Source organism: Amphiprion ocellaris, chromosome 10 (genome assembly GCF_022539595.1).
Source record: "Amphiprion ocellaris isolate individual 3 ecotype Okinawa chromosome 10, ASM2253959v1, whole genome shotgun sequence".
NCBI classification, from domain to species: Eukaryota; Metazoa; Chordata; class Actinopteri; family Pomacentridae; genus Amphiprion; species Amphiprion ocellaris.
In genome coordinates, this window is record NC_072775.1 from 2,262,020 (window position 1) to 2,284,094 (window position 22,075).

Sequence of the window (22,075 nt, forward strand, 5' to 3'; positions counted from 1 at the left end):
TAAAATAATGTATTTATTACTTTATTTATACTTATCATCAATTATCCTTTCAACAACAAAACTATATTAAAAAAAACATAGTAAAAATACAATAAAAATATAGAAAAAAATATGGTAAAAATGTCAAAAAATTGAGCAAAAATATAGTAAAAATACAGTAAATGTATAGAAAAAATAAAGCAAAAATACAGAAAAAAATATAGTAAAAACAGAGAAATAAATATGGTAAAAATATTTAAAAATATATAGTAAAAATACAGTAAAAATATAGAAAAAAACAGTAAAAAAAATATTAAAATATAGTAAAAATACACAAAAAATATACACTACCGTTCAACTGTCTGGGGTCACTCGGACAAGTCCATATTTTCCATGAAAACTCCCACTTTTATTCATGTTCAAACATAACTGCACAAGGGTTTTCTAGTCATCAATGATCCTTTCAATAACAAAACTATATTAAAAAAATCGAGAAAAAAACATAGTAAAAATACAATAAAAATATAGAAAAATATGGTAAAAAACAAAAAATATAGCAAAATATATTGTAAAAATACAGTAAAAATATAGAAAAATATGGTAAAAATATAAAAAAATAGTAAAATACAGTAAAAATATAGAAAAAATATAGCAAAAATGCAGTAAAAGTCTAGAAAAAATATAGTAAAAATACAGCAAAAATATATTTAAAACGTGGTCACACTATTATCATACATGTTATTTGGTTAATATTATCGATGCATCAGTGATGGAAGAAGTACTCATCTTTAAGTATAAGTAAAAATACAACAGAGTAGAAATACTCTGTCCTACTTTACCACATTAAGATTTTTCCAAAAATATTAGGACAGAAGTATTAGCATTAGTAGCAAAACTACTATTGAAAAAAATACCCTGTTCCATGTTAAATTAAACAGTACTCATCTTTAAGTAAAAGTAAAAATACAACAGAGTAGAAATATTGCTACTATGAATACATTAGGATTTACTCTTAAATATTAGTTATTAGTTCACTTTTTGTACATAAAGTAGGTGTTATGCAAACATTTAGTTGTTTTTGTGTAAAAATATTTCATAATATTGATGCATCTGTGGTGGATTAAGTACTCAGACTTCTATATTAAGGTTTTACACTGGTTAGTACAAGCAAGAAATACTTTTTCTTAAATATTAGTACAAAAGTATTAACAGTTAAAGTTCAGTATTTAAGGTATTTATTATACAGGATGGCCCATTTCAGAATGTGTTTTATAATTCAATATTTAGCTTGTTGCATGTAAAAGTCTGACATTAAATAAAAAACAAAATAAAGTATTTGCATAAGTACTCAGACACTTAGGTAAAATAAAAGCAGCCGTATCACCAGTGACACATAAAAGGACTACATTAATGATTTTACACTTTGCTCATACTATATTATAATTTATACATTATTTGATTATTGTTAACACATCAGCACTGGAATAAGTACAAGAAATACAACAGAATAGAAATATTACAAGTCCTGCATTCAAAAATATAAAAGTACTACCACCAAAACACTAGTACCTAAAGTACTTGAGCTGCAGAATTGAAAATAAAGCACATTTTATCATTGGCTTACACAAAAATTTTACAGTGCTACAAGCAACATTTTGTAGTCAAAGCACACAATTATCAAAGTATAGTAGTAATATTTTACTACAGATATATCATTTCATTAATATTCTTGACCTATCAGTGGTACAAGTGCTCGAACGTTGAAGTAAAAGTAGAAATACAACAGATCCAAATTTTCAGAATAATGTTAATTTTATCTCTGGATTACACAGTCTGCTTTATACAGAAGTGCATTATTGAGGATTTTACAATAGTATAACCAATAATATGCCCTTTTTTTTAGTCACTGTGTAAAATTTGCTAAACTATGTCATGATAGATACATATTTTTTCTTAACCCTGTAAAACCCACTGTTGCAGAAATACATCAGTTTATTTATATATATAGTTTTTATTTTTTGCTATTTTCTTCTATATTTGGGTTGATATATATAATTCTTTTCTGTTTATTTTATTTACCTTTTTGCTCATTTTTTTCTCTATTTGGGTCTTACAAGGTGAAAAATCATTACGAAAACTTTAGCCTCAAACCTTAGTGCTTAAAATCCTTCTGAAAATGTCCAATTTCAGAAAAATGTATATTTTGTCACCAACTAATACAGCCTGTTACAAGTCCTTGATTAAAGATTTTACAATAACAAAACTGATCAATAACTATTCAAATATTACTGACACAGCAGTAGAGCATCTCCGATATAGAAGTAAAAGTGAGAGAAATACTCTGGTACAAGCCTTGCATTCACATTTATTTTTGTATGTTGTCATGCTGTCAGACTGATCCATTTCAGAAAAATGTATATTTTATCACTGGGTTGTGCTTGTTGAGGAATTAATATATAAATTATTTTAATGTTGTTGCTTCGTAATCGAAATCCTCCAAGCAGCTGAAGTAATCAAGTAGCCTGAATATAGTAGAAAAGTACACCAGTAATATAGCAGAAAATGTGGGCCTAAAAACTCTCAAAATGTACCTAGCGCGTGTACTTCCCAGCAACTACTATGAAATTTGCATTTTTAATGTGTATTATTGACAATGCCTCAATTAAGCAGTAACTATCCTCCAGTGAAGTATGCTGTGTCTTAAAACTGAACTTAAGGAACTGTACTTTATATAAAAATATATATTACATGACTAGGTATGTCTGATATTGTCTTTTTTGCCGATAACCGATATGCTGATATTGTCCAACTCTCAATTTCCGATTCCGATATCAACCGATTCCGATATCTGTGGGCTGTTTAACTAATTCTAGGTAACATCACATATCTCCTGTGGTGGAATTAACACATCATGCCTCATTTTATTGTGATGCTCCATTGGATGCATTCTCAGATGCAACAAGGATTTCAGATGGAAACATTGTAAACTAAGAAAACTACTTCAACTGAACTTATGGAAAAAATTACATATTTATGTCGTTTTTTTATTTTTAATTGACTCAAACAACAGTTCACACTCTCCCTCCCTCTATGAATCGGTTAATGCCGGTAAATCCAGGAATTATTTTATTGGTTTTCATGATGGGCCAAAAAAACGATAACGACATTGATCAACATTATGTTTTTATGCCGATATCAGACATCCCTATGCATGACTGTAAAAACCTGTGTATAGAAAATCAGTAAAGTCAACATACTTACTTATTGCAATTCAGTGCTTCTACTTTACTTAAGTTTCTCCATTTCATGCTAATTTGTACTTTCACTCCACTACATTTCAGAAATATTACACTTTTTACTCCACCGTGTTTACTTAACAACTACATCTACTTCTCACTTTTACTCCACCACTGAGTAAAAACACCAGTACCATTCAGTAAATATACTGCGTCAGTATTCAGTAGTACCATTATCAATGGTAAAACTACCCTTTTGGGCAGAACTGTCTCTTTTTGTGTTCGTCTAAACATGACTCTACAGAAACATGATGTTCAACAACATAAACAGCATCTTATGAGGCTAATTTACGACTTTATACTCTGTGGGAAAGTTTAATTTAAAGCTCTGGATCATGTGTGTCTGTAAACTAACCAGCAGTGGTGAATATAGTGAAGTAAAATGTACGTTTTCCTTTTAAATGTAAAGGAGCACAAGTAAAAAGAACTAAAACTCACGTAAAAGTACTTTAAAAACCTTGTTCATGTGCCGTACTTGAGTGAATGTATTTTACACCACGGAGGCAAATCATGTAAAAGAGTCAGTTTTAGCCAAAATCAATATTCTGACTGATTTTAACAGAACATTATAAACTTTTTTAAAAAACACTACATTATGGATGATGCAGAGGTTAAACGAAACAGTAAATACTGTACTGTAGTACAGTTTTGAAGGGTTTTACCTGAATATTTTTGATTTAAACCTATTTAATGCTGATATTTAACAACTCTAAAGTATGTAAACTAATTTAAATCAACAATTTAAGGGGTTTGGTGACATTTTTAAGCCTTTTTATTTATTTCTCAGATTTTCCTCAAATTTTGACATTTTAGCAAACAATTTTTTGATAATTTTAGCTTTTTAGGCCTCAAACAAATCCGTCTGAGCAGCAACGATCATATCTAGGTCAAATGTACTCAAACTGAAACTAGTTTTGTGTGTTAAGGAGTCACAAGACAAAGACGGTTGTGGAGCAGCACTATAGGCATCATGCAGCCCCAAAGATATGGAATCACAGGAGTGCCATAATAGAAGATAAATCTGTTTTGTTTTTTGTTTTTTTTTAAAAGAAAGAAATGTGTAAATATAAAGAGGAATAAATAAAAGAATGAATAAACAAATTAAATAATATGGAAATATAAAGGTATATTTTGTCTTTGCTTTTCCCTTTTCAATATTATTTTTTGAACATTTATATTTTATTTATTCTTTTACTTATTCCTCTTTATATTTACACATTTATTTCCTTATTTTTATATTTATTATTTTATTTATTCCTCTTCATATTTACACATTTATTTATGTTTATTTATTAATTGATTTATTCCTCTTTATATTTACACATTTAATTCCTTATTTTTAAGAGATTTATTTTTTATTTATTTTATTTTTTCTTCTATATTTGCACATTTATTTCCTTATTTTTTAAAAGATTTTTTAATTTATTATTTTCTTTATTCCTCTTTAGATTTACACATTTATTTCCTTATTTTTGAACAGATTTATTTGTTCTTTTATTTATTCCTCTTTATATTTACACATTTATTTCCTTTTTTTTTTTTAAAAACAGATTTACCTTTTTTTTATGGCACTCCTGTGATTCCATACTCTGGCAGCTGAAGGCGATAAGACGGAACAGAAAAAGCGTCTCTGATGTGAAGATTGTCTGACATTTAAACTCTCTGTGGCTTCCTCTCAAGCTAAAAACGAGGCGTGGGTTTGTTGAGGTTGGACCTTTCACACCACGACTGTGTGAGTTAAACTCAACAGGCCTGCCCAGGCTAATGCTAAGTTAACTAACAAAACCACACGTATGTAACTGTACACGTGTATCAAAGTCCTGTGTGTGATTATTTGTGTTACACACAACAAGGAATCTGCTGTTTTCATGCAAACACAATCAAATGTTAGTTTCCTGGAGTGAAATTGGTCCGGTAAAGTTCTGCATCATGCAAATAAAAACCCCTCAGTGACAGCAGTGCAACCTCCAGAGACACAGAAACATCTAGTCAGAAAGCAAGGTCACGACAAGCCCCTGGCCCACAGCGCTCTCTAGTGGCGACAGGCGGCGCTGCAGTGAGGCGACTGTCAGTGAATGAACACTGGAAAAAATGCCCCTCTCAAAACAAGAAAAAAAAATACTTATTTCAAGGAACTTTTACTTTGACATAAGTGAAAAAATCTGCCAATAGAACAAGTGAAAAATGTCTTGGTAAGATTTCTTGAAATAAGATATGATATTTAGAATATTGAGATCTTAGAATTAGCTGGAAAAACTTATTTTAAGCTCTATTTTACCAGGATTGTCAAGCTTAGGTGTCTTAAAATAAGCCAGATATGCTTTTAAAAAAAAAAAAAAAAAATAGCAGTTTTTCACTCTAAAATAGATTTTTGCTTTCATGTAACCTCCTAATTTGAGATGTATTAACCCTCCTGTTGTCCTCATTTATGGGCACCAAAAATATTGTTTCCTTGTCTGAAAAAAATCCAAAAAATCAGCAAAAAAAATCCCCAAATTTCTGAAAATTTGCAAAACTTTCAGGAAGAAAATTCCAATAATTCCTTAAAAGTTTCCCTTAAAAGTCTTAAAAGTTTTATTTTAAAAAAATCCCCAAATGTGGCAAGAAAATTCTTGAAATATTTTCAAAAAATGAGTAAAAATCTTTCAAAAAAATCCTAAAAATATCTAAAGTGATTCCATATATATCAGTAAAACTTCTAATATTTTCACTCATAAAAATCCAGCAAAATTCACTGGATTTTGGTTGATTTTTTTGTGAATGTTCTTAAGAAACATTTTTTAACATTTCTTTTTTCCACCAAAAAATGTTCAAAGATTTCTCAAAAATGTTGAAAATGTGGACATCAGAAGTTTCACTGTGAAATTTTTTAAAAAAATTTTTCCACATTTTCAAACTTTAAAACGAGTCAATCTTGACTTGCAGGACGACATGGAGGTTAACAGAAGTGTGTGCACATGTAGTAAAAAATGACTCCTGCGGGATGCAGGAGACGTCAGCTGAATTTTAGGAATAAAAGAAGCTCTACTGAATGACCGTCCTTTAATAAATAGACTTCAGTCAGTCAGTTTGATTTATTTTTTTTTTTTTTTATCTGGAAGCTGAAGAGAACTTTACAGCTCTCTCTGTAGGGACTCTTGATAAAGCATAAATTATCCACTAAGCAAAACCTGGAGAACAAGAACAGTCCAATGTCCTTTAAATGTTGATGGAGCTGATAGGAGGATCAACTCACACCGCTATCAGGATCATAAATATGACAAAAATTCATATTCCACCACCTCCTGCTGGTTATTACACTGAAGCATGAATTGTATAAACGAGTCATCCAAATAATATGGAGCTAAAATTAACCTCCTGAAGCTGGAAAGCATTTCACGTCTGTCTCTGTAGGGACGGAGGGTTACGATAAAACACAAATTTAAGTTTCTTGTAGCCTAAAAATGTGATTTAACTGCAGTTTGCTTGATTAATGAATTTAAAATCATCCTTCGCTGTGTGAAAGCGGAAAAAAATGAAGTAGCTGAATAAATTTCTCACATATATGATGGTTCCAGACAGAGTTTTAGTTTCATTTAACATCGACTGAATTCAGCATTAACATGTCCTGGTTAACTGTTAGGACTATTATGAAAAGAAACAATCAAAACTGAATTCAATAAAAGAACCACAGCAGGTTTTCACCATGTCTGTTTTCTCAAAACGGGAAAAAAAAGTCTCAGGGGAGTTTTAATTCTCTGACAATACATAATTTCCCTCACAGAGTTGAATGAACTCTTAGTTGTTCATTCATTCAAGTCAAAATGTTGAGTTAAAATGGCTCAAGTTGCAAGAACTCGTGTTTTTCAAGTTCGAAAGTGGTCTAAAAATAAAGTTTAACTAGAAATGAAATCTCATATATTTTTATGAAGGAAACTAAAAAAGTTGAGTTGATTTGACTAAATTTCTTTACAACGTTGTAAAATATTAAGTTAAATCAACGAAAAAAGTCTCTTCGGAGTTTGAAATCTCTAAGAATACATAATTTAGTATCAACTGAATTTAATGAGTTGATTGAACTCCTAGTTGTTTTTTCATCTGACTCAACTGATTATTTTAGGTTATAAGAAATGACTAAGAATATGAGTTAAATGTATTTTGGTTGATTAATTGGTTCAAAGTCATCTTAAACTAAATGGAGACTTGAGAAAACAAGCTGAATAAACTTAAGATATTGAATTGAATAATGAATAATGATTGAGTTGAATCAACAAAAAAAGGTCTCTGGGGAGTTTTAACTCTTCTACACTTCATTTCCGATAAACCTAATTTATTGAGTTGAGTGAACTCCTAGTTGTTCATTCATTCAACTTATTATTTGAAATAAAGTTCAGTAAATTGGCTCAATTGATAAGAAATGTTTTTTAAGTTTGGAAGTGGTCTAAAAATATAGTTTAACTATCTCAGACAATTACGTTAATTAAACTAATAAAGATAAGTTGATTTAACTAAATTCCTTTACGATGTTGTGTAGTATGCAGAACTTGGAGAACAATCCCAGTCCAATGTCCCTTAACTGTGGCGTTTTTTACTTGGATTGAACCGATACGAGGACCAAGACGCCTCATATTGCCGCTATCAGCGTCATAAACATGACAATGCTTCAAACTCCACTACCTGCTGTTGGTTGTGACATAAACCGGGAACTAAGTGCAGCAAGAAGCAAAGTTCAGCAATGGTCAATGATAAAACCCTTCAGACAGAAGCAAAGTTCACCTGAGAGAGCTAACAGGGCTGTAAATATGGAATCACAAGAGTGCCATAAAAAAAGATATATCTGTTTTTAAAAATAAGGAAATAAATGTGTAGATATAAAGAGGAATAAATAAAAGAATTAATCTGTTCAAAAATAAGGAAAAAAATGTGTAAATTAATAGAGGAATAAATTAAAAAATAAATCTGTTAAAAAATAAAGAAATAAATGTGTAAATTTAAACAGGAATAAATAAAAATAAATAAATCTGCTAAAAATAAGGAAATAAATGTGTAAATATACAGAGGAATACATTTTTTAAAAATAAATTTGTTAAAAAATATGGAAATAAATGTGCCATAAAATAAGGAAATAAATGTGTAAATATAAAGAGGAATAAATGAAATAAAAAATAAATCTGTTAAAATATAAGGAAATAAAAATAATAACAATAAATTTTAAACAATATGGAAATTTTAAGTTAAATTTTGTCTTTGCTTTTCCCTTTTCCCTTTGTTTTTCCATTTTTTGTTTTTTTCAGGTATTGACTACTCACCTTTAACAGATTAAATTTTTTTATTCTTTCATTTATTGCTCTTTATATTTACACATTTCCTTATTTTTTTAGATTTATTTTTATTTATTTTTTATATTTACACATTTCCTTATTTTTTTAATAGATTAAGTTATTTATTTATTTTGTATTTACACGTTTATTTTCTTATTTTGTTAATAGATTTATTTATTTATTTTAGATTTACACATTTGTTTCCTTATTTTTTTAACAGGCTTATTTTTTATTCCTCTTTATATTTACACATTTATTTCCTTATTTTTAACACATTTATTTTTTTATTTATTCCTCTTTATATTTAGACATTTCCTTATTTTTTAACAGATTTATTTTTTTATTTATTCTTTTATTAATTCCTCTTTATATTTACACATTTATGTTCTTACTTTTTAAGAAAATCTTTTTTTATTCATTCCTCTTTATATTTACATTTATTTCCTTTTTTTCACAAATTTATTTATTTATTATGGCACTCCTGTGACTCCATACTACTGTGGATCTAGGAAGTGGTTTTACATGCAGGATAGCAGCTCAAACAAACAAACAAAAACAACGTGCCAGTCAGCGGTGAACCCAACAGGCCTTTCACCGCCTCGTTCCAGAGATCATTTCGACATTGCTAGCCGCCTGTTGTTCAGCCCAGCAGAGGCGATAAGGCCGAGATATGAAACAGCCGGTTAAGGACATCTAGGAACAGATATTATCATGGGCCTGAGCAGAATCTGATCCAAGAGACCAAACAATAAAGCAACTTCCTCTCCAAGACTTTAGAGGAACTAGTCTTCCAGTTCCCATCACGTATCCCTGTGCTGCACTAGAAACTCTATTTAAGGCTTTTCTGACGTGTCCTCTGCTTCAGGCACATTTTAAAAAGGAGTGGAGTGTTAGTTAGGCAGCTTTGGGCTCATTTTCTATTGACACTGTGTTTCCAGAAGTCTATATAATTAGATGGTGATTCACGATTTAGATTTTAACACACACAAAAAGTGTAATTCATAATTAAATTCCTTTACAATGATGTCAAATATTTATTTGAATCAACAAAGAAAAGAAAGTCAACTCTTTCACAATATTTAATTTCCTATAAACCCAATTTATTGAGTTGAGTGAACATCTAGTTATTCATTCATTCAACTTATTATTTGAAGAAATTTCAGTAAAATGGCTTTACTGATAAGAATTCATGTTTTTTAAGTTTGACAGTGGTCTGAACATAAAGTTTAATTAACTATCTCAGATAGCTACGTAAACTAATAAAGATAAGTTGATCTAACTAAATTCCTTTGCAATATTATGTATTATGTATTTTTGTTGTCATTTTGTCCCTTTTTGTTTTCATTTTGTGTATTTTTGTTGCCATTTTGTGTATTTTGTTGTCATTTTGTGCATTCTGTTGTCATTTTGTGCATTTTTGCTGCCATTTTGTGTATTTTTGTTGTCATTTTGTGTATTTTTGTTGTCATTTGGTGCCGTTTTGTTAGTTTTTTTGTCATTTTGTCCCTTTTGTTTTCATTTTGTGTATTTTTGCTGTCATTTTGTGTTGTTTTGTACCTTTTTGTTGTCATTTTGTACATTTTGTTGTCACTTTGTGCAGTTTTCTGTCATTTCGTCATTGATTTGTGTTGTTTTGTGTCATCCTGTCTTTTTGTTGTCATTTTGTACCGTTTTGTGTATTTTTGTTGTCCTTAGGTATTATTCTGTTTATTTTTCCTGTCATTTTGTTTCTATATTTGAAAAAAAGCAAAAACCATAAATATGAGTAAAAGCAGCTCAAAGCGAACGCCGCGGTCCTTTGGGGATCAGCAGCTGCTCCTTGCGTCTATCCTTATTTAACTAAATACCTGCTGCAAATACAAACAGATAAAGTGACCCAGATTAGCTCGCATACGTCACCTTGAAATGCAACACTATTTGAAAGGTGTCCACTTTCAGAGGAACACAAACCACCTCCGTCCTCTGGCATGCAACAGGAGTCCAGCCGGCTTCAGGAAACAGAGTCCTGAAGCTGCAAACGGGACGCTGAGAAACGCCAAAAACCATAAAGACACGCCAGTCAAACACGCCGAGAAGCTTTCCGTACGACACTTCATCAGGACGAGCCGTTTCTTACTGTGTGTGATTAGCCAGAGCTGTTTACTCAGGAAATTAAACTGGCAGATGTTTATTATGAGCAGAAAAGAAGCAAAGTAAAGCAAATACGTGTGACAGTGTGAGCGTTCCTCTGTTGGACGGTTTTCTGAAGTCTTCAGGTGGTATTTATTGTAAAGACTGAGTCCAGAATCTTGGTGTTCTCTTTGATCAAACTCTTTGGCTGGAGTTCCACGTTAAAGACCAGAGCTGCCTGTTTTCACCTCAGAAACATCGGCAAGATTTCAGGATGCTGAGGTCCTAATTCATGCTTTTAGATGACTGTAATGTCCTTTTAACAGGAGTGCCAAAGAAGGGCCTTTATACGGAATCACAGGAGTGCCACAATAAAAGATAAATCTGTAAAAAATAAGGAAGTAAATGTGTAAATATGAGGAGGAATAAATAAAATAATAAATAAAAAATAAATGTTAAAAAGTAAGGAAACAAATGTGTAAATACAAAGAGGAATAAACAAAAAAATAAATCTGTTAAAAAATAAGGAAACAAATGTGCAAATATAAAGAGGAATAAATAAAAACAATTAAATCTGTTAAAAAATAAGGAAATAAATGTATAAATATAAAGAACAATAAATAAAAAACAAATGAAAAAATCTGTTAAAAAATAAGGAAATAAATGTGCAAATATAGAGGAATAAATAAAATAATAAATAAAAAGTAAATCTATTTAAAAAGGAAACAAATGTGTAAATATAAAGAGGAATAAATAAAAAATGTCAAAAAATAAGGAAATAAATGTGTAAATACAAAGAGGAATAAATAAAAGAATAATGAATTAAAAATATGGAAATATAAAAGTACATTTTGTCTTTGCTTTTCCCTTTTTTTTCCCTTTTTTTTTGTTTTTTTTTTCAGGTATTGAATACTCACCTGGACAGCAAGCCCCACCCAAAACCATTTGATTGACAGCTCAGTCCATCAAGTAAAAGCAATAACAAAAAGGAAAAAACTAAAGGAAAAAACAAAGGGAAAAGCAAAGACAACATTTACCTTTTTATTTCCGTATTTTTTATATATTTATTCCTCTTTATATTTACACATTTATTTCTTAATTTTTTAACATTTATTTTCTTATTTATTCTTTTATTTATATTGACACATTTATTTCTTTATTTTTAAACAGATTTATCTTTGATTATGGCACTCCTGTGATTCCATACAAAGGCTGTAGAAGAGTACAAACTCCCCAGAGTTTTTTTCCCGTTGATTCAACTTAATATTTTACAACGTTGTAAAGGAATTTAGGTAAATCAACTCAACTTTTCTAATTTCCTTGACGAAAACATAAGAGTCATTTTGCACATTTTTGTCGTCATTTTGTGCAGTTTTCTGCCATTTTGTGAAATTTTGTTTTTCCTGTCATGTTGACACATTTTGTTGTCATTTTGTGCAGTTTTCTATCATTTTGTTGTTGATATGTGTCATTTCGTGTTTGTTTTTGTTGTCATTTGGTTGCACTACTGTTCCTTTAGTTGACATTTTGTGTATTTTTGTTGTCATTTTGTGCCGTTCTGTTTGTTTCTCTTGTCAATTTGTAGCTTTTGTTGTCATTTTGTGTATTTTTGTCGTCATTTTGTGCAGTTTTCTGCAATTTTGTTGATTTCGTGTATTTTTGTGTCATTTTGTGTATTTTTGTTGTCATTTTGTGTATTTTTGTTGTCATTTTGTGTATTTAATTTCTAGTTAATTCAACTTTATTTTCAGAACATTTCTGAACTTAAAAAACACGAGTTCTTACAACTTGAGCCATTTTAACTTAACATTTTGAGTTGAATGAATGAACAACTAAGAGTTCACTGAACTCAATAAATTAGGTTTATAGGAAATTAAGTGTTGTCGGAGATGTAAAACTCCCCAGAGACCTGTTTTTTTATTGATTCAACTTAATATCTTAAGTTTATTCAACTTGTTTTCTAAAGTGGAATTTTCTAGTTTCCTTAATCAAAGTTTATGAGATTTCATTCCAGTAAATCAAACTTTATTTTCAGACCACTTTCAAACTTAAAAAACACGAGTTCTTACAACTTGAGCCATTTTAACTCAACATTTTGAGTTGAATGAATGAACAACTAAGAGTTCACTGAACTCAATAAATTAGGTTTATAGGAAATTAAGTGTTGTAGAAGAGTTAAAACTCCCCAGAGACTTGTTCTATGTTAAATTAAGTTCTGGTTGTTTCTTGTCATTTTAAGTCAAACTATTTTAATCAAGTAGTTCGTAAAAAAATGACTATAAGTTATTAAAATTAAAATGTACAAACTCTGTTTGTGTGACTCGTTGACTTAATATTTTTGTCAAAAAGTGACTTAGGCCATTATTATTGTTTGTTTTCAGTTTGTTTGGATATGTTTGTGGATTTTATCTCTATGTACAGCACTTTGACTGAAAGCCCTTTATAAATAAATGTATTATCATTATTATTATTGTTATTATATCATTATTATTACTATTATTATTATTATCTTATGTAAGGCTGCCTAAATCGTTTTAAACGTTTTTTTCTCATCATGATGCTTCAGCTTCTATTTCTGCTCACGACTTTCTACAATGAAAGCTGAGCACTGATCTTTTTTGGAAAACTAGCAGATAAAACGAGTCCTAACCTACTTTTGGGCAACAGTGAGACTCACAAAACACCATCTGAACACAGTCGGACTGATATATATATATATATATATATAATCCAGCAAACATTATCAAAGTGATGATCAGAACTGGAATCACAGACAAACTGTGGATCAATCCATCATTTCAGCACTAAAACCAACAACAGTTATTCTACAGCCTTATTCTGTACAACTATGACTTTTTAAAATCTATTCTATTACTGGTCTCTTGATTATACTTGCTATTAATGTGATTTTTACCACTTGCTTCTTAGTTGTACTGTTATGCACTAAAACAGAGTCAAATTATTCGCATGTAAAAAACAAACAAAAAACTACTTGGCAATTAAAAAAAACTGTTTCCAATTTCTAATTCCTGTGCTCTACTGTCTCACTATATGGAATCACAGGAGTGCCATAATAAAAAAATAAATATAACAATGAATAAAAAAAAATACATCTGTTAAAAAATAAGGAAATAAATGTACAAAATGTACCTGTATGTTTCCATATTTTTTAAATAATTTTTTTATTATTTATTCATCTTTATATTTACACATTTATTTCCTTATTTTTTTTAACAGATTTTTTTTATTTATTTCTCTTTATATTGACATTTTTTTCTTTATTTATTTAAATTTTTTATTATGGCACTCATGTGTGTAAATACTACAAAGCACCAATTCACACTCTCCTCCACAACAATGCACATTTATTTATCAGAGAACATTCATCTAAATTGTGTAACCGTTAGGAAAAAAGTAAATTTTTTCATGCTGCTGGAAAAGACAACTCTATAGTATATAAAACAATTCAAGATGATTAAAAATACACTATATAATATAATCCATAGTAGATGTACTGAGCCTGTTACATTAATCTACAATGATATACTGCAAATGGGGTTAAGTAAACTCAATAAATCACACATTATGGTATAAAAAAAAACTGATCTTCCACTACAGGTCACTTCACTGCACTCGAAACTGCTATACAAGATATTTATGTATTTAAAAGTAAGTAAAAAGGCCATTTTTAGTAAATAAAAAACCCCTTTATGGATCCACAAAAGTAGAATTTACAGTTAACATGTGGTCTCCACACATCTTTACATAGTACTACTATGAACCTGTACTACTGTGCTCCACTATGCATGTACATACTGAAGTACCTGACTGGGAATATACAACAACTACTCAAAAGGCTATTTTTCACGTATTATAATACACTATACTACTCCATGAGGGTTTTTAGAGCGAGTACGGCCCTATAGCTGGAAGCAAAGCGCTCTCTTTAAACTACGTTTGTATAATGGAGCCTTTTAAACTATACTCCACTCCGCCGCACAACGTAGTACGTTTATTTATTAAATAAAACCTTACTGTAAATGTGCAACAGTTACTCAATGGGCTATTTTTGTTTCTGTTGTCCCTGAACAAATGTCACACTACACCAAAGGACACTGTACTCAAACAAAGCTCCATATACAGTGCACCACCGCGGCACATTCAAGCTACAGTAACACAACTACTGCACTACGGGTTCATTTAGTCAAAAATAATCACTGAAAATGTGCAACAGACAGCAAAAAGTCTATTTAATTGTTGTCTCTGGACATACATTTACACGACTGAAGTATACTTTATACTACACTGTACAGCATTACTACACTACAGGCCTCTTTTCTCCCACACCAGATGTTTATTTATTGCAAAAATAACAGATTTTAAATGTGTCACAATGCAAACATCACCCAACGGCCAAAGCTAAGTGATCTCTATGTATTTTTATTTGTGGTTTATTCTGCAAAGAGATCAATTAGCTTGGATTTTTGGTCTCGTTTCTAGCGTCCATCCATTTGAAGTCTGTTGTTTTTGCAATAAATAAACATATAGTGTGGCACTAACTGATCTCTTTGTATTTTTATACCCTAAACCTACCAAACTCTACTTTATATGACACTTTACTACCAATCTACTACACTATCCTCTCCAACGAAATTATTGTTTTCATTCAGTCAATCAATACATTGATAGTTTGGCCTCTAAAATCTAAGAATATGGTTCTAAATGTTCATTAAAGCCAAAGATAATGTCTTCAAACTGTTATTTTTTCTGATTCACGGTCCAAAACACAAACATATTCAGTTTACTAACAATGACGAGGAAGAAATGTATGAAATATTCAGATTTAAACGCTGGAACCAGCAACGTTTTGGCATTTTTGCTTGAACAGGACTCCTATCGTTTATATTTCTTGTGCCTATTGGACCCCTAAGTTACACCTTATCTCACACAATAATCAAAAAATCTTAGTGTAATTTCTTGATCTCAACTCAAACCAAACCAGCTCTCAGTCAGTCCCCTTCATGTTGAACCATTTCATTTCTAATTCTTCAATCCAACAAGTTTACCACACCAAATCTGAAATAAAACAGATTATATTTGTCCATAAATTGGAAAAAAAAAATCACTGAATAACTCCACTTTAACAAATTCTGGTATATTTCTCAAACATCGAGGAATAGTTTTTAGTCATTAACTATTGAAACGTCTGCAGCTAAACCTACTAAACTCTTTATACAACACAGAACTAGCCCTCTACTATATAATACTCCAATATGTACTTAAAAAATGACCACAGAACACTATGCTGAGCTCAAACACAGACCAGTAGCCCAAAGCTAAATGCTGTATATACAGTACACACTACCATGACCTAAAACTACTGAAGTGAAGCGAACAAACACCAGCACTCCATACTACATTATACTCTTCAATGTTTAAAGAAAAACACCGTAAATGTGCAACAATCAGTTGTTGTCACTGGACATACGCGTACACAATAACCTTTATATTAAACTGTAGCTTACTGCATTAGAGCCTCTTTTCTAATATATTATATGTTTATTTATTGCAAAAATATCTGATTTTAATGTGGCACAGTCCCAGCAAAAGCTGGACAGGCAGATTAAACCGACTAAACCGTACTCTATTATATTACAGTCTTCTATATGTTGAAAATGTACTGTAAATGTGCAAAAATCTATTGCTGTCACTGGACATATATGCACACAATGACCTGGCAAACTGTACTTTATATTACACTGTAGCTTACTGCATTATAGGCCTCTTTTCTAACACATTATGCACATTTATTGTAAATAAATAAACAATGTTTTTTGGATTGTTTATTTATTGTAAAAAAAATAACTTAGCAGGCTGTAGCGTACGTTTATGTTCAGGAGACAACATTAAAATAGGTTTTTGTCCAACTGTTGCACATTTACAGTATTTGTTCCAACATATAGGAGAGGATAGTGTAGTAGATTGCTCGTGAAATGTCATATAAAGTAGAGTTTGGGTGGTTTAATCTGTAGAGAGACCACTTAGCTTGGATCTCTGGCCTCGTTTCTAGAGTCTTAAATGTGCTACAGTCCAAACAAAACCTGTACAGATACGACAAACATGAACCAAAAGCCCATCTAAGTGCTCTCTATATGTCTTCATGCCCTGAGCAGACTAACCTGCACTCTGTGTGACACTAAACGATATTATACTCTGCCATATGTAGAAAAAAAAAACACCTAAGGACATGAAACTGTACTCAAGCATGGACCAACAGCACTGTGACTATACTTACAGTACATACCACTGTATTATGATTCATGTATTTACACTAAAACCTGGACATGTACTTAAACTGTTGACTCAAGTTATTTTTATATTACACTATCAACATTACTACATTACAGCCTCTTTTCTACCACAATAGATGTTTATTTATGGCAAAAATAACAGACTTTAAATGAAAAACATGACCAAAAAGCCAAGCTACGTAGTCTTTACTGATACTATATGACACCACACTGGCACTCTAGTAAATTATACAATATGTTAAAATAATACTGTAAAAGAACAACAGTTTGGCAAATTATACTTGATATTACACTATACATTATAGAACACTACACTGGGGTCAAACATGGGACAGTAGCCAAACACTAAATGGTGTATATACAGTATACACTACTATACTGTGGATAAAATTACTGATAAATAAAATAGCCACATGTATTTACACTACAGGCCTCTACTCTACCACACTGTATTGCAAAAACAGCAGATTTTAAATTGACAGATGCTAGAAACAGTACCAAAAATCCAAGCTAAGTGGTCTCTTTACAGAATAAACCACCTAAACTCTACTTTATATGACACTTCACTACCAATCTACTACACTATACTCTCCTATGTGTTGGAAAAAAACACTGTAAACGTGCAAAAGCTGGACAAAAATCTATTTTAATGTTGTTTCCTGAACATGAACTTACACTACGGCCTGCTAAGCTATAGTTTCTATTACACTACAGGCCTCTTTTCTACCACACTATACGTTTATTTATTGCAAAAATAACTGACTTCAAATCGACAGATGCTAGAAATGAGACCAAAAATCCAAGCTAAGTGGCTCTCTAAATCTTTATACACTAAATTCTACTTTATATGACATTTCTCTAGCAATCTACTACACTATCCTCTCCTATATGTCGGGAAAAAAACACTGTAAATGTGCAACAGTTGAACAAAAATCTATTTTAATGTTGTCTCCTGAACATAAACATAAAAAGCTAAGCTAAGTAGTCTTGACTTTTACTACCCCGTACTCTATATGACACTACACTGACACACATATGTTAAAATAATGCTGTAGTAATGCAACAATGCAATCACAATAAGTAAGGAAATTATACTTTATATTACACTATACATTACAGTGGTCAAACATGGACCAGTAACCAAACACTAAATGGTGTATCTACAGTACACACTACTATACTATGGATAAAATTACTGACAAAAATGTATTTACACTAAAGCCTGATGATACAGCACGTTACTGACTATAGACCTCTACTCCACTATTCTATATAATGAGAAAAAAACATGTAAATGTGCCAGTTAGTCAAAGATGTTTGGGTTATATGGTTCATATGTTGCATCTGGACAGATGCTACTGTCTTATATACCATACTGTACAATACAACTGTGGTTTTCAGGGCAAATATAGCCCAATAACCAGCTAAATTCTATACAGTATATGGTTGTATACTAAAGTTATAGTACACACTACTGTACTATGGATTCATTTTTGGGGACAAAAAAACACTATCGATGTGCAAGATACCAGTTAGCTTTGGTTATGCTTGTCGTGTGAACAGCATTCAAAATATAAATAGTTTTATAGGCTAGAATGTAAGTGTATATATATATATAGAGAGAGAGAGAGAGAGAGAGAGAGAGAGAGAGAGAGAGAGAGAGAGAGAGAGAGAGAGAGAGAGAGAGAGAGAGAGAGAGAGAGAGAGAGAGAGAGAGAGAGAGAGAGAGAGAGAGAGAGAGAGAGAGAGAGAGAGAGAGAGACCCTGTACTCTATGTGACACTGCAGTAGTACTCTACTATATTCTACTTCTTAATATGTTAACAAAAAATACAGTGAATGTGTCAGTTAGTCTAAAATTATTAGGTTCATTTGGTGTCTTTCACTTATATACACTATAATGGATTATTCTGGTTTTCAGGGTAAATATATAATACTACTTGCATCTTTTCTACCACACTATATGTTTATTTAATGTCCAAAACACCAGAGTGTAAATGGGCCACGCTAAAAACACGACCTAATAGCCAAAGCCTAGTGATCTCTGGATACTTTAACGCCTTAAACATAATAAACTAAACCAAATGTGACACTATACATGCACTCTTCCATATTATACTCTTGTATAGGTTGAAAAAAAATACTGTGAATGTGCCAGTTAGCCAACGATGTTTGGGTTATATGGTTCATCTGTTGTCCCTGGACAGATGTCACACTCTTGTACATCATATTTTATTATATTCCTCAGGTTTTCAGAACAAATGTGACCCAGTAGCCAAAAACTAAATGGTCTCTATGCTATGTATGACTTCATTTACAAAAAACAAATGCTGTAAATGCACAATATTCAGCCCAAAAATCTATTTACCTCTTACGTCCTAAACGTAAACTGCACTGTATTAATGTAGGCCTCTTTTCTGTCACATTCTATGTTTATTTATTGCAAAAATAACTGACTTTAAAGGGGCAGACGCAACAAACATGACCCAATATCCAAAGCTGAGTGGTCTCTATGTACTGATATGCATTAAACCTACTAACATTTACTCTACATGACAATCCACTCTACTGTAATTTACTCTTCTATATATTGGAAAAAATATTATAACTGTGTCAGTTAAATCTGTATTATTAGGTTTACATGGTTCATCTGTTGTCCCTGGACAGATGTCACTCTTTTATATACTAGATTATAGTATATTATTTTGGGTTTCAGGGCCCAGTAGCCAAAATCAAGTTAACTCTGTATACTTTTATACATTAAACCTACCAAAATCTGTGACACTACAGTAGTATTCTATTATATTATAGTCTTCTATATGGTAAAAAAAAAATACAGTGAATGTGTCAATTAGATCTACAGTATTAGGTTTACATGGTTCATCTGTTGTCCCTGGACGATGCCACTGCACTATGTTATCCTGGTTTTCATGGTAAATGTGGCCCAGTAGCCAAAAGCTAAGAGATCTCTATATATTTTATGCATTAAACCTACTAACATGCAGCCTATGGGATACTACAGCAGCACTCTACTATGTAGTACTCTATATACTGACATAAATACTATGAATGTGTCAGTTAGTCAAAAATATTTGGGGTCATCTGTTGTCCTTGGATAGATGTCACCTTTTTATATACTATACTAGTCTTTAAAACAAAATGACCAAATATCCAAAGCTAAGTGATCTCTTTATATCTTTATACACTAAAGATACTAACATGTACCCTGCAGTAGCACTGTACTATATTATACCCTTCTATGTATTGCCATAGACACTGTGGAAGTGTCTGTTCGTCTAAAATATTTGGTTTATTTGGTGCATCTGTTGTCCCTGGACAGACATGAACTATATCGTTCTGATTTTCAGGGAAAGTATGGCCCAGTAGTCAAAGCTAAGTCATATCTCTATATGATTTTATGCACTAAACCTGCTAAAATCTACACAATGTGACACTACAGTATTACTCTACTATATTCTACTCTTTGATATATTATACAGCAAATGTGTCTAAAATATTAGGTTTACATGGTTCATCTGTTGTTCCTGGACAGATGCCACTCACTTCTACACTATATTTTACTATATTATTCTGGTTTTCAGGGTAAATGTGGTGCAGTAGCCAAAGTCAAATTAACTCTGTATACTTTTATGCATTAAACCTTCCAAAATATGTGACACTACAGTTGTACTCTATGATCTTACAGTACTCTATGTATTGACATAAATGCAGTAAATGTGTCTAAAATGTTAGCTTTTTATGGCTCATCTGTTGTCCCTGGACAGATGTGACTCTCTCATACACTATATTTGACTATATTATTCTGGTTTTCAGAGTGAATGTGGCCCAGTATCCAGGCTAAGAGGTGGTTCCTGTTAAATATTCCCTACATTAGTTAGTCCTACATGTCTGAGGACAGCAGGCCCCACATCTCCATCATTTGTCCCCGACAGCCGCAGGCGGTCGTGTTCAGAGCCGACAGATGTGTTGGAGGCCTCGACAGTGACATAATAACCGGCCCGGTTCTAATAAAGGTCTGGACCTACCGAGCAGCAGCAGCCGGTGCGTCTGCTTGTACTCCCGCTTCAGCTCCTTCAGCGCCCGGTCGATGTTCTTACTGACTTTCTTCGCCTCCTTCTCGGCCTCCTTCTCCTCCACCAGCAGTTTGTCCCAGTTTTTCTGCTTTTGGGTGCTGGTCTTTTGCAGCAGCTGTAAGCGTCGGCCGCGGTCCTTCCCGGTCCCCTTCCCGCTGCCTCCTCCTCCACCTCCGCCGCCTCCGTTCTGTATGAGCACACCGTCGGTGCCGGTGTCTCCGCGGCGGTGCTCCCCGGCCGGGAGCCTGGCAGCAGGGTCCCCGGGGCGCACCAGGCCGCCGCCGCCTCCACCGCCGCCGCGCAGCGACGACGTCTCCCCGCATCCCCCAGTGTCCTCCTGTCGAGGTCCCCCGGCGCGGGTCGGCACGGCGGTGTCCGGAGGCTGGTCCGAGTCCGAGGTAGCGTTTGAGATAGAGCCGCTCAGGTCCCCAAAGAGCCGGGGACGCAGACTGTAGCACAGCCCCATGTTGAAACCAATATTTGTCTGTGAATGTGATTTCTCATAAATTAAAATATGGAAAAAGATCGCCGTTGCGCCGCCGACCACCTAGCGAGCCATCGTCACACCGGAGCTCCAGCGGTGCGAGTTAGGTCCGAATCTGAGCCCAAAATGTGAATGAATTATGCTCCGACATTTGCTATATGTCATTTTGCATTTTCCCCAGTCAGCCTTCGCTTCGTAGTTAGTGGATCACCTGATCCTTCAGTGGACACTGCGGGTCCACCTTACCGTAAGTCAACGAAAGCACAACCGTGGAGGAAACAAGCGGCTGTCGGCGGCGCAGACAGAAAACGATCCTCCTGCGCAGCTTTTAGGTGTAATGCGCGGCACGTCACGTTACTACAGTAGGGCCATTTCGAGAATGCTGGTCATGATTTTCATTCCTCACATTTCATGCCTGCATGTCTGAAGCAGTAGGAGTCTCCTGCAGACAGCTGATATGGAGTCACGGGAGTGCCATAATAAAAGATAAATCTGTTCAAAAA

General features: G+C 32.6%; 1 protein-coding gene across 1 annotated transcript in view; it reads right to left on the bottom strand.

Moving 5' to 3' along the window:
- LOC111586146 (guanine nucleotide binding protein (G protein), alpha activating activity polypeptide, olfactory type) overlaps positions 1-21,783 on the bottom strand; it is a 90,303-nt gene extending 68,520 nt beyond the window's left edge. Inside the window, exon 1 of the mRNA XM_023295825.3 lies at positions 21,041-21,783. Coding sequence (XP_023151593.1) covers positions 21,041-21,554 — 514 coding nt within the window. The 5' untranslated portion in view covers positions 21,555-21,783. The remainder of the gene's footprint in view (positions 1-21,040) is intronic.
- Between the last annotated feature and the right edge of the window lie 292 nt (positions 21,784-22,075).